Genomic DNA, 12,255 nt, shown 5'->3' on the forward strand with positions numbered 1-12,255 from the left:
AATAAACAAGGTGTACAGTACTAGGGTGGCGTGGCGAATGGTTTATACCATTTGGAAAACTGCTGGGAGTTTAGGAGATTAAAAAAAAGGTAGAGCCAGGAAGAAATTGTATATTTTCCAAGCAGATAACTCAAAAGAAAGCCTGACCTTTTTTCACACCAAGTGTGAAATCTGGTGTGTCAGGAAAGAAGTGGAAGCAACAGCTCAAAAGCTCGCCATGGTGTGTGGTGTGAGAGCTTATACAGAAAGTGATGGAAAAGAAGAACCAGTGCTGAAGGCCTTCTTTTCCAAAGCCAATAACTTGCAGAGAGGAAACACTATGCGTCCTTCTGTGCCTTCCGCACAAAGCAGGCCATAGTAGAAAATTAGAATGCGCCAAGGGGGAAGTGAGATGTTATAAGAATTAAGAAGGCAAACATGTTAATACATTTCAGAATTGTTCTGGGGTGTCTTGAGAAGGTGTCTGTGGATGCACCTTTGCATTCATACTTAATGCACTCTGACAAGAAAACAGGTGGGAAGTGATGTTGTTTGCAGAAGTGTTAAATTGTTCAGACGTTTTCTTCTAAAATATTCTACTATTTCTGCTTTTTTAAAAAAAACCTCAAACAGCAGCAACTTTCTCCCCTCAGAAAGGCCATGTTTTCACCTACAGCAAGCAAAGTATGAAAATCTGCAGCGTGATTCAGCAGGCACCTGGAAAAACACTCCAGGCCTTGATGAATAAACTACCATAACAGAAAACCAAATTAAATCTGATGTAAGCCAGCTCAAAATGCTTCCTTAATTTCAGCTGCCTCCTAGCTGAAATGCTCAGGCACCTGCAAAACAAGTACTGAGTTGCGTGCCTGAGCCAAATTTTGACAGATTTTCATTGCCCACTAACCTGTTCCACTCGGATTTCAAATTCCCCATTCACCTTCTTCCCTTGAAAATATTTAGACCTATGGAGAAAACAAGGGAGAGAGAGGGAAAGAGAGAGTGTTAAATAAATATAAATGATGCTTTTGACTGCTTTTTTGTGCTGCTGTTTTTTCCTTGATGCTGAAAAATGTGAGCCTCAACTTTGGAGCCAGTTCAGACATAGAGGTGGGTCCAGACTAAAGTGCATTCCTAACTATGTCTATTCAGAAGTAGGGATGGGCAAATCTGTCAGTTTCTCCAAATTTCTCATTGTCCCAATCTTAAATTCAGAAATTCACCTTTCTGCAAAAGGTTGACTAAATAAAAATCCTCATGAAAATGCAACTTTCTCCTAGTAAACATTTTTGTATGCAGTTATGACTAATATACATATTTTTGCAAACCTTTCCTCCTAATATAATCCATTTTTGTATGTTATTTGCAAACTGAAGCGATTCCCTCACATCCCTATGTAGAAATCAATGGGGCTTACTTCCAGATATGTGAGGTTAGGACTGCAGTCTTAGTCAGGTTTAGAGGGGTCCTGTGGAAATCAATGGGACTTAAGTTAGCTGTCATTTGAATGGGTCTCTAAGCACAAGTAAGTCCATGTCATATTTGGAATCACAAAGTGATTTTTCGAAATTGATTCTCTGTAAATGGATGGGCATAAAAAAGGCAGCACGCATTTACAATATCTGTGCTCGGGGCTGATTGTTTTTGGCTGTAAGAATTCTTTCTGTGGAGGGGAAGCATGTTTGTAGTTATCTATCCTGTTTCATGAGGGACCACCAAAGATAATAACAATTCCTGAAGAGGAAGCATATCAGTAAATAAACTAGTATTACAACTGATCTTTTTCCTCTATATTTTTCCAGGGCCTGACCTCTTGGTTCTACCCACCCTGCTTCCCCTCCCCCACTCCACCCTTCTGCAGAGCCATATTCCTCCCAGCCACAAAATGTTGGCTGCCACTCTCCCAGATGCTCCTTAAGGGCTTTTGTATAACATGCAGCAACAATTTTGCTTTACACATTATTCAAATTAGTGCATTGTTGGCCTGTCCCCTGTTACTAAGGCCAGACAGCATGCCAGAGATACATGCAAGAGGGTATCCGTTTGTTGCAACAGCATGTAAATGCTTATTACAGGCTTGTTTTCAATGGAAACCATCCATATGAACTTTGGGAACAGGTTAACTTGAAAGCCACATGAGATCCATAAATCAGGCCATGTTTCCTGACGGTCAGCCCAGGTTCACTCACGGGTCCCAGCAAACCTTGCCGTGTTTCCTCTACAACTGTACCTGTTTTCTCATTATGGCTGACATCCACGAACTATTTTAGCAGGTGTTCAGTCCTATAAATCCACTTTAGTTGTAAAGGGTGCACAGAATGCTGTGCACTGCCATAGCTAAAGCAGCTCATTTCCTGGAGCTATGCCATCTGCAACTGCAAACACTTAATTATCAGATATTCAGCCTTCCTTTGAGCCAGCCAGCCTTCCTTTAAGCCTTGTGGTACCCAACATGGTGTCTTCCAGATGGCTGGTGCAGTCAACAGGTGTTAATCAGGGTAGTCAACACAGTGCAGTCCAAGCCAGCATTCCCAAATGGTCAGGGACGACGGGAGTCTAACAAAACCTGAAGGGCACCACGTTGGCTATCCTTGCTCTAAGTAATCACAGACTTTTCTCCAGTCACCTATGAACCATTGTCATGTTTCTGGCCTGTCAGAAGCAGGCCAATGCCATTTTGGCTTCTATAACAATATCTCTCTGGTGGTTCAAGAGAAATGCAGAACCCTAGGCAATTGATCTTCTCAATAATGTTTTATCTTAAGTGTTTGGTTCTATTTTGACATCATTTTATGATGTCTCACAAACAGGCATATACACCCAGGATACCACCTTGGTCTTTTAAACAACAGGCAAAGAGTCTGGAGCAAACACCAGCAATCACTCTCGTAGTTGGAAGAGAATGCACTCCTGGTCCTGCTTATATGTTAAATTTACCCTCCCTATGCTCATTCCTAATCTCTGACCCTTCCATGAAGGCATTTTATTTGTTCATATATCAGAATTTGTATAACTGCTTAGTTGCAGGAATGTGTAAGGGGGAGTATATAAAATAGAAACTATACACTAAAAATTGTTTTTTTGTTATTCATATAAATAAATACATAAATGAAATCTGCAGTTAAAATACACATTATAAAATAAAAATGCAAGTCAAAATACATATCTGCTTTACATGTCTGGATAGGCTTGTTAAACAAAAATGTTTTTAGCAGGCACCTAAAACAGTACAGTGAAGGTTCAATTCACCTTTCTACAGCAGATTGGTTTCAACACACACACACACACCCATCTTGGTCCTCCAACTAGGCAACCACTCCAGCCAGGAAAAAAACTCCACTTGGGATACAAATCAGGGCAGTGAGGGGTGTGCATTGGCACGAGTGCCAAGGACTAGAAAGAAAGGTCTGGGGGTTCACATTTGGCCTCTGTGCCTGAGGTTTCCCACCCCTGCCCTAATGAGAAACCTGCATGCAGGACCTGAGAGCAACAGCACCATATTGTGGTGTGGGGCATGTTGAGCACAGCCCTATCAAGTCATGTGATGTTAACCACATGGAGATGGATTCTCTGAACAAGGCTGCCATTGTGGTTAGAAGAGTTAATGTGCAACTAATCCATATTTAAGTGCTCCTGAATATATGTCCTAAAGATATTTAAAAACATAATGGTGTTAAACTCGAATTCTTGATCACACCAGCTGTTTAAAAGTTGAAGCATACTAAATTTATAACTAATGGAAACCAACTCCACATCTACCCCCAGGGACCTATTTGCTCGATTTAATACTCATGTCTTTATTTCGTATTGTTCTTACAATTTTGCTACTTTGTGGTGTGTTTTGCAAATATTCGTTTTTGGATTTAGGAAGTAAGATTTGTTGTATGATAGAATAACAAATGAGCTGATTTGTGGTATCAACATTTAAATGGTTTGTAAGACTGTAAGAAATTCAGATTTAGAGTAGACCCAGCAATATCAGTGGCACATGTCAGTGGGCTTACTGTGAACATGCCTACGTCTGGATCCAATTCTGTTTTCGAAGATAGTATTTTAGAATTCTTGGGGCAGAACATCTGCCACTTTGCTTAATAATACATTATGAATCTAGGCATTGTCTGCTGAAGGCACAAGACAAAGCCCCTTCGCTGAACCTAAATGGGTCTGGAACTGGTCAGTGCTTGGAAAGGAGACCACCTGCGAACTCCCATGTACAGTACACAGACTTGGGTTCCATGATATACATAAGGAATATTAATGTACGAAATAAAAAACCCAATTGCTTGCTTAGTGTAAAATGAGTGTATCTATTTTCATCTATCAAAAGTTGGAAAGTATGTCACTGGGCCATTCCAAACAAGAATCTATAGGGTTAAACACAGTACATTTAAGGAGACTCTGCTAAAGTAATTAAGGCTACCAAATTTGACTCGCATGACTGTATTTATAACCTAGGAGGGAATATTTTCCAGACCCCTTATGTCTATTTTTGCATCAATGCTAATCCTTCAAATTTCTTGGTCACCTTTCTGCCAGGAGGACTGGATCCCCAAGGTGCTTTAAGTATACACTACAAAAATATAAATACAAGTGGCAGCAGCAGACCTGTGAAACACTACACAGTTATGTGAGAAGTGTTATTTATCATCTTGCTTTGACAGCCTTACCTGAACTCTCCGCCACAACTGGATGACGTCCAGAGTTTTCATTCATACCCAACCCCCCTATGCAGCTGTCATTTGCTGTAATCCTGCATACAGCTTACTCTGTGCAGGATTGCAGCCAGTTTGTTTTTATTTATGTTGTAATAAGGGAGCATGAGCTACTAAGGGCATTTCACACATGGGGCTTAAATTGGCTTTATTTTAAATCTGCTCCTGATGTGCTTATAAAACCTGGCCAGCCACAGCATACATTGAATTTCACTTCTGAATTCTCCCCCATGTTAACATTATTTGTAAGTGATGCTAATAGTATAAAAGAAGCTCAAATCCACTATGTATGAAAAATGGCAAGAGAACCAAGTCTTCCTGTTGACTATTTCAAAGGAAGTCCAGAAAGGGTTGCTGCTGCTGGAATCTTGTGGGTCAGAACACTGGGATACATTAAGTATTTACAAGGATTCCAAGGCATCATGTAGTGATGTGGTATAACTCAGGATTCCCCCAACACGTATCACAGATATTAGTGTACAATTAGTAAATTTCACCTGCCATATTATTCTTCAGTCTCCTAGCGTTGCATGATCTTTGTGCATCTCTGCACAGTCTAATTTGCAAGTAACTATTATGGGAAGGAAATGTGTTTTGTTTGCATGTTTTCTCTCTCCTCTGTTTAAAACAATCAAAATGTGGATATGTGGGATGTGTAGCTGTTAACCCTTTAGCAATCTTCCAAAACTAATGAGGGGCGGCAGCATTTATATCCTTCATCACAATAGGGCTTGAAGATCCTCCTTCCTTCCCACCCACCCACCCCCTTTAATGGAAATTCTTTTTTAGGTGTTACACCTAAGCAAGAATCTCCAAATTTGCCTTGAATTTTGGTTTCACTGGAATTCAGAGGCAACCTAAGGATGCATAAGCACCCCTACCTTACCCACAGGAATTTTGCAATATTTATTTCAGTGTTTCTATTTTCTGATTTTAACTATTAAAAGTAACTTAAGGGAGATATCAAATGTTTTGCCCAAGGTGGCTTACCTTCTGATAGCATGGCACCATCAGGAGTTGGGGAACAGTGAAGCAGCTGTGATTTTTCACTGTATACCATCACACTTGCTCATTCATGCAAAACTATAATTTGATTTAGTGTTCCATGAAAACCAGGCCACCATGCAGAAAGTATCATTGCACCTCACACTGGAACCACATTATAAAGTATAAACTGAGGGAATCATCCAGCCAAAGTTAAGCACTTTTTAGTCCCACTTATTTTAACCTTTTGATTTGAAAACGATACAATGTGAAAGCCATTATGTTATGGAGGAATATTAAGCAAGTCATCTGGTGACTGTGGAATAATCTAAACATCATTTAGACAAAACACTGCTTTTGTTTTGAAGATTGGTGGAGTAACTGATCAATGCATGCAAAATATTTATTTTCTGTAATACGTTGCGTCTGAAAATGTGGCATCAATAGAGACAGCTTTCTCTCCCTCTCCCTCTCTCTCTCTCTATCTATCCCAAAACTGAAGGAGCACAGCCTTTTCTTGCTGCTGAAAGGGTTAACAATATATATCCCTACTTTGTGTTTGAGAAATTCACTCCAGCAAGAGCAAGATTTTACTTATAAGTGATTTGGGCAAGGAAGTTGCCAGAGGTAGGACGTTTTCCTCCTGGATGAGGTCATGTGTTCAGATTTGGCTGGCTTACAGTAACATGGAGTTCTGCCACTCCGTTTCCTCATGTCCTCATACTGTGAATAAATACACTGCTATAGTCTTCTCTCCACCCACCAGCCAATCCTTTCCCATGTTTGTGGACTCTGCATTTCCACAGGTGTCCTTGGGAAGTTAAACAGTTTTTAAAAATGCACATCCCCGAGGGAGAAAAGCAAGGAATTTTCTGCAGTATCAGCTAGATACACCAGCCTTCTAGGTAGTTAAACTACTTTGTTTTGACAAGCAGGAAGAGAAGACTAAATGAACAATCTGGCTAGGCTGCCCCATCTGTCACCCAAAAGTGCACTCGGACTGTATGCACTACGGTATGAACAAACATCCTCTCCTTTCTGTCACAAGCAGAAAATGATCTTTCCCAAAATTCTACCTAAACAAACAGGAGCACACACATACACACGAGCCAAGTCCCCATTTTTCTGGCACATGGTGCATCCCTCTTCCTGAGCCAAGCACTCCACAGAGCTCCTAAAACTAGGTTATTCTTTATTTAAGGAGTGCCACAAGCTCCCTGCCACAAATCTATTTCCAACCAGGAACATAGCACAAACTACCTTGAAACTAAAGCACTAATCACCTCACTCCCAAGGACTCATGTGCACCCAGAGGTAGTTGTGATTTGTATTCAAGGGCAGCCCACCAGCTTTATATTTCAGTACAAACTGCTTCTGAATATCCCTTGCATCTCAGAAATGACTTGCTGCTACACAGCCCAATGGGATACCATCGGAGGAAGAAGAAGAAGAAAAGGCTCCATCTGCACTGTACATTTAAAGCAGTATCTTACTTCTCTAAGCAGTCACGGCTTCCCCCAAAGATTCCTGGGGACTGCATCCCTAACAAAACTAATTCCAAAGATTCTTTTGGAAAAGCCATGGTTTTTAAGGCGGTATGCTACTGCTTTAAATGTATAGTGCAGGTGGTGCCTAAATCTCCTGGCATTTGGAATTAGTTGCAAGGGATTACAAAAAAAGCCTGAAATCTAGTTTGTTGTTATATGGCTGAGAAAAGGGGTGCAATGGCACACATATTGAGGATGCATTTAAATGCTCTGATGATGGGGATGTTGCAGTAGTATTGGATGCTATAAGTAGCAGGCTTCAGCAGGGGGTTGGACTACTGTAGATGTGCCTTTCAGCTCTGTTGATTACACAAAAGAAGCATGGGGAAATGGCTGGAAAGTTGTACAGTTCAAGACTGTTGTCCTCCAGTCCAATCACAGATGTTCTGACCCGATAAACGTTTGAGCACATGACTTACATGTGCAAAGAAGCTCATCTGGTCATGCTTCCTGCTGATTCATTTCTGAACCAACCACATGGCTAGCAGGTGTTTTGAATATACTACTCAAGATTGGGTCATCATAATGACCCCTGGAGATGCATGTGTAGCTCCTGTTGAAGGACTGGGCCCTGGATGCATAGATTCAGTTTCATGGTTGTCACTTCGATCTTGACTAGCTTTGATTGCCTGGTGTATCCCTATTGGGGGGAAAATGAACTGTACCCTAGATTATTAAAAGCTGAGCATTTGACTGGTGCACAGGCAGAACCAGGTACATATGCACAACTTTTAGAGTAAAGTCCTTTGCTGCATATCCATATCTGGAGCCAAGGCTCTTTATATCTTGTTATTTGGGTGTCCCCAGGAAGTGGAACTCTGAACAGTGACAGGTCCAGATGTGTGGTTCTGACATCACTCTTTCTGTGCTGTCAGATACAGGTTGAAAAAACTTCTGGTCTGGATGCAACAAGATATTGAAATCTGTGAATGTATGCATGTTCTGGGAAGACTATCAACCATGAAGAAAAGCTGTGAATGAAATGTTTACTCTAGAAAAAACAATGGAGCCGGAGATGGGGGCCATTCCATTCTTTAGTTTCCTCCAGGACTAAAAGTCACAAGCGGGAATGCCAATGACTTCTTGGTTGTGGCTAAAGAGACTGTGGATTTAGATCTGCATGGGTGGCAACAGGCACGGAGGTCCATAAAGAGAGAAAAAGTGAGTTTAGGTTTTAATTTGCAATACTGAATCACTAAATACACCCTGTACTCTAATTACTTCCAACCATTGCCAACCCCATTCAGAATCCTGAACACTATAGTGTCATATTTCTATAATACATTAATTGTACAGCTCTATTTGGAGTTCCTCGGGAGAAGCAGTGATGAGATTCTGACATCTAGCGTCCTTCGCATGCCATTACAGGAGGCATAAAATTCATACAGAAGCAGATTAGTAGCGAAAACAGAAGGTGGTATTGGACCCCACCCCCGTTACAGAAGAAGAAGGGAAATCAATCCTTTTTTATTTAACAACATTTATATACCACCTGACAGTAATAAAACCCAAATCCCATTAGCCCCAGCCACCATGGCCAATGCTCATGGATGATGGGAGTTGTAGTCTAACAAATATCTGGAATTCATTGTGTTGTCTACCTCTGTAAGAAAGTATGGCTACTTACCAATCAGTGTGTGGATCGTCAATTACCAAGAGGATTTGGGGTTTCTGCTGGACTACAGGGGTAGGGCTTGCTGTGTGCTCCATGAGCCCCGCAGCTGCTTGCGTGGTCTGCTTCATGGCACTGGAGATGGAACTAAAGATGCTGGTACCAGAAGAAACAGAAGCAGGTTGCTGTACAGGCTGCTGCCTCCTCTCTGTTGCTGGGGAAACAGGATTGCTGGTGGAATTATCGGGACGCTGAAGGTCCATCATGTAACCATTTGGCAAGTTGGCCACAAAACTACTATCTGAGAGGCGCCTTCGCAGGAAATTCATTGTGGCTGTTTCCCGAATACCCAGTTAAGACAAAACAACACAGTGGAAGAGTCTAAAGAGCCTTTGGGGTTCTTGCTGCCTTGTTGGAAGAGATGTTCTGTCACCAGTTGTACAGTGGGGAGAAGGACACTTGCTTTCCTCAAGATAGTTTTACCTGTAAAAACCCCACAAAAAACCCCACAGTAAAACACAGCTCATTCGAATGGATCCCTATCCATAAACAATTCATGAAAAACTACACAAGGCAACCTCTGTTTTTATAATGCCAGGCAGGCCACAAAAGCATGATGCTGATGGAGTCCAACATGTTTGTGGGAGCAGCTGGGCAGCCCTAGGCCTGAGACTATACATAGTTGTCCATGATATTTCTATGACAGCTTGATAGTTTACGAATCACTCTAGAGATGTCACAAGGGGCATCAAAAGCCCAACCTTGAAACAGAAAGGATTGTCAGTGCTGGCATTGCACATCATGTCCCTTTGTTTGAAAAAGAGACCCTTTGGATATTAAAACTGTGATTTATAATTTTGAATTTCACAATGCTATTCTTTCTGGCAATGGGAACAATCACATGGCTTGTCGCCTGACCATGGCAGAGTCTTATCATGGCAACTCCATGGGCTGCAAAGGCCTTTTGTGATGCCTGCTTATCAGGGGAGCCAGAGGCAGCTCAGCAAAAGCCTGCAATGCTGGGGAAATAAATCCAGTGCTAATCCTTGGAAATTACAGAAGCCATCTCCATCTTCAAAGTCCTCCTGTGCAACATATTACTTATTTCCCCCTTCCCCTGCAGTAAAGGCCTTTCAAATGAAAGCCTGCCTTTGCACGTTCTTGACACAAACACCTCCGCCATCATTAAGATTAAGTCTGCGCATAAATGTCACAGGCATTCCTGCTCTATCAAAGATTCAAATGAAGGCGGGTGATGTCAGTGCAAACTAAAGGCACAGATAAAAAAAATAAAAACTACAGATTTACTGAATAATGCCAAGAGAGTGGTCTGGCTCTTTTCTTTTTGAAGCCCTGAAAATAATGGGGTTCTTTTGTTTGTCTATTTCTCTCCCCCACTTTTCTGTAGTCTAGTTCTGGGATCTAATGAGAGATGGGCAAATCTATCAGTCTCGGCTCCTCTCAGCTTCTCATTTTTCCTGTCTTAAATTCAGTTTCCCAACATCAGTGGTTTGTTTGTTTTTTATAAAAAGGTTCTTGTGGAAATGCACCAGCATTTTAGTGTACACTTCTAATATACACGTTTGTATGAAATTTAGCCCAACATACACATTTTTGCAAAGAAAAGTACAGATTTCAAAGGCTGGCTCTGTTTCATTTCTCCTATTGTTTTGGAAAGTGCAAATTAGGTGGATTCACCTTTAAATGCAAATTGAATCTAATATCTCCCCCAGCCCTAGGCCTGATGGTACATGATGTTATCTGTGTTTGCAAAAGTCTAGTCTCCCACCAAATGACAGGAGACTATATGGCATCATGACTGGCATTAATAGAGCAGGGCCTTCCTCTACTGAGAGAGATATGGCTTTGAAGTGCACTGATCTGAATAAAATAAGCTGGGTGTATTTAATTCGCAGGGCCTGGCAAGATGCATTAAGGATCAGCTGAGATATAAAAATGCCTATGGGAACAGTTGGAAAGCAACTTGCTGGTTCTCTCACAACAGAGGAGAGCTTTTCTAGTCTCAGTCTGCCCTGTGCTCTGATGTATATGAAATAGAACTCTTCTCACATCATCTCAAGGCTCTCTCTACCATGTGTTTTTATAGCTGTCACAACAGATCCATGTTTTTAAAGCCAGGGTTAAACTGAGCTGTTTTCTTGCTATGGAGCTAAAATGGCCACCTCCGCAAAAGGCAGCCCAAATTTGTATCCTACAAAGAAGATGAGAAAAGGCAGCAGGCTAAGGGAGATGTGTTGTGTTTGTATAAAATATCCTGTCTGAGAGTGCCTTCATATATTATAATCTTGTGAAGAGCCTTAGTACAAATCTGATGATTATTTTTTGTAAATATACAAATCTTATATAATACTATTAAAAAAAGATCAACAACATGAACATTTTATAAACACATGCAAAATCCCCAAACAATGAATGCTAGTAAGCACCAATTACAGATCACTGGTCAAACATATTTTTTCAACAGTGGATTTCTCTCAAGATAAAGCTGGATTTGTTAAAACTGAGTATATTGAACTACTGAATGCTAACTGTGACAGCCAGACTTTGATACTAACATTCGTGTGTGCACTACATAAATACACAGTCACTATAGGCATGTGCTCCCAATGTATGCATGTACAAAGTGCACATGTCATGGCTCTCTCCCATTCATAATTTAAACAATTATAAGATGGACTGAATTGGCCTCAGAAGATGCACTTCATCTAAGGCCAGTTTCTCTACTATACCAGGATTGCCCGCCCCATGGATCCTAATGTACTGAATATTGTTAAATCTGGATCAGTTTTTCATATAATTCTGCCATTGTAGACATAGGGTGGTATCCAAATAAGTTCTACTCAGAGCTGACCTATTGAAATGTCTGACTAACTTTGGAAATAATCCATAAGAACTAACATGTAAACTATTACTTTTATTGTTGTTAGCCGCTTTGAGCTCAGCTTCGGCTGGGGAGGGTGGGATATAAATGCAAAATTATTATTATTATTATTATTATTATTATGATGATGATGATGATGATGATGCTGGGCCAGATCAACGGTCAACATTTTTTCAACATTTTTCAACATTTTTTCTAGTGAGAATGATCAAACTGGAGATGCACTTTTGGCATTTGGTCCATCTCTGGGTACCAACTGTATCTTCCATCAACTCAATTTTCAAAAATGTTTATATTAGTTGTGATAAAAATGGCCACCTGAGCCAATAAAATTCATGGGATGTTGTTGTTGTTGTTGTTATTTGGATTTGTTTTTAATCTGCTGCCACCTGTCAGTTCTAGTCTGTCCAGTTATTATGATTCACCATTTGTCACCATGCATTTTCTTATGTTTATATCCCATCTTTCTTCCATCATGGAACCAAAAGGAAGCATACATCTGGTTCCTAGGTGGTCACC

At 40.8% G+C, this 12,255-nt stretch overlaps 1 protein-coding gene across 4 annotated transcripts in view; it reads right to left on the reverse strand.

The window, feature by feature from the left end:
• SYN3 (synapsin III) overlaps positions 1-12,255 on the reverse strand; it is a 194,138-nt gene that overhangs the window by 166,378 nt on the left and 15,505 nt on the right. For 3 of the 4 annotated variants that reach the window (XM_083700465.1, XM_083700464.1, XM_083700466.1), the window contains exons 2-4: positions 8,850-9,317; positions 1,397-1,447; positions 887-944 (exon numbers count right to left, since the gene is read on the reverse strand). In XM_083700465.1, coding sequence (XP_083556591.1) covers positions 887-944; positions 1,397-1,447; positions 8,850-9,163 — 423 coding nt within the window. In that variant the 5' untranslated portion in view covers positions 9,164-9,317. The remainder of the gene's footprint in view (positions 1-886; positions 945-1,396; positions 1,448-8,849; positions 9,318-12,255) is intronic. The other variant, XM_083700467.1, reaches the window with a different exon arrangement.

The sequence above is a fragment of the Podarcis gaigeae genome (genome assembly GCF_964106915.1).
Source record: "Podarcis gaigeae genome assembly, chromosome: 10".
NCBI classification, from domain to species: Eukaryota; Metazoa; Chordata; class Lepidosauria; order Squamata; family Lacertidae; genus Podarcis; species Podarcis gaigeae.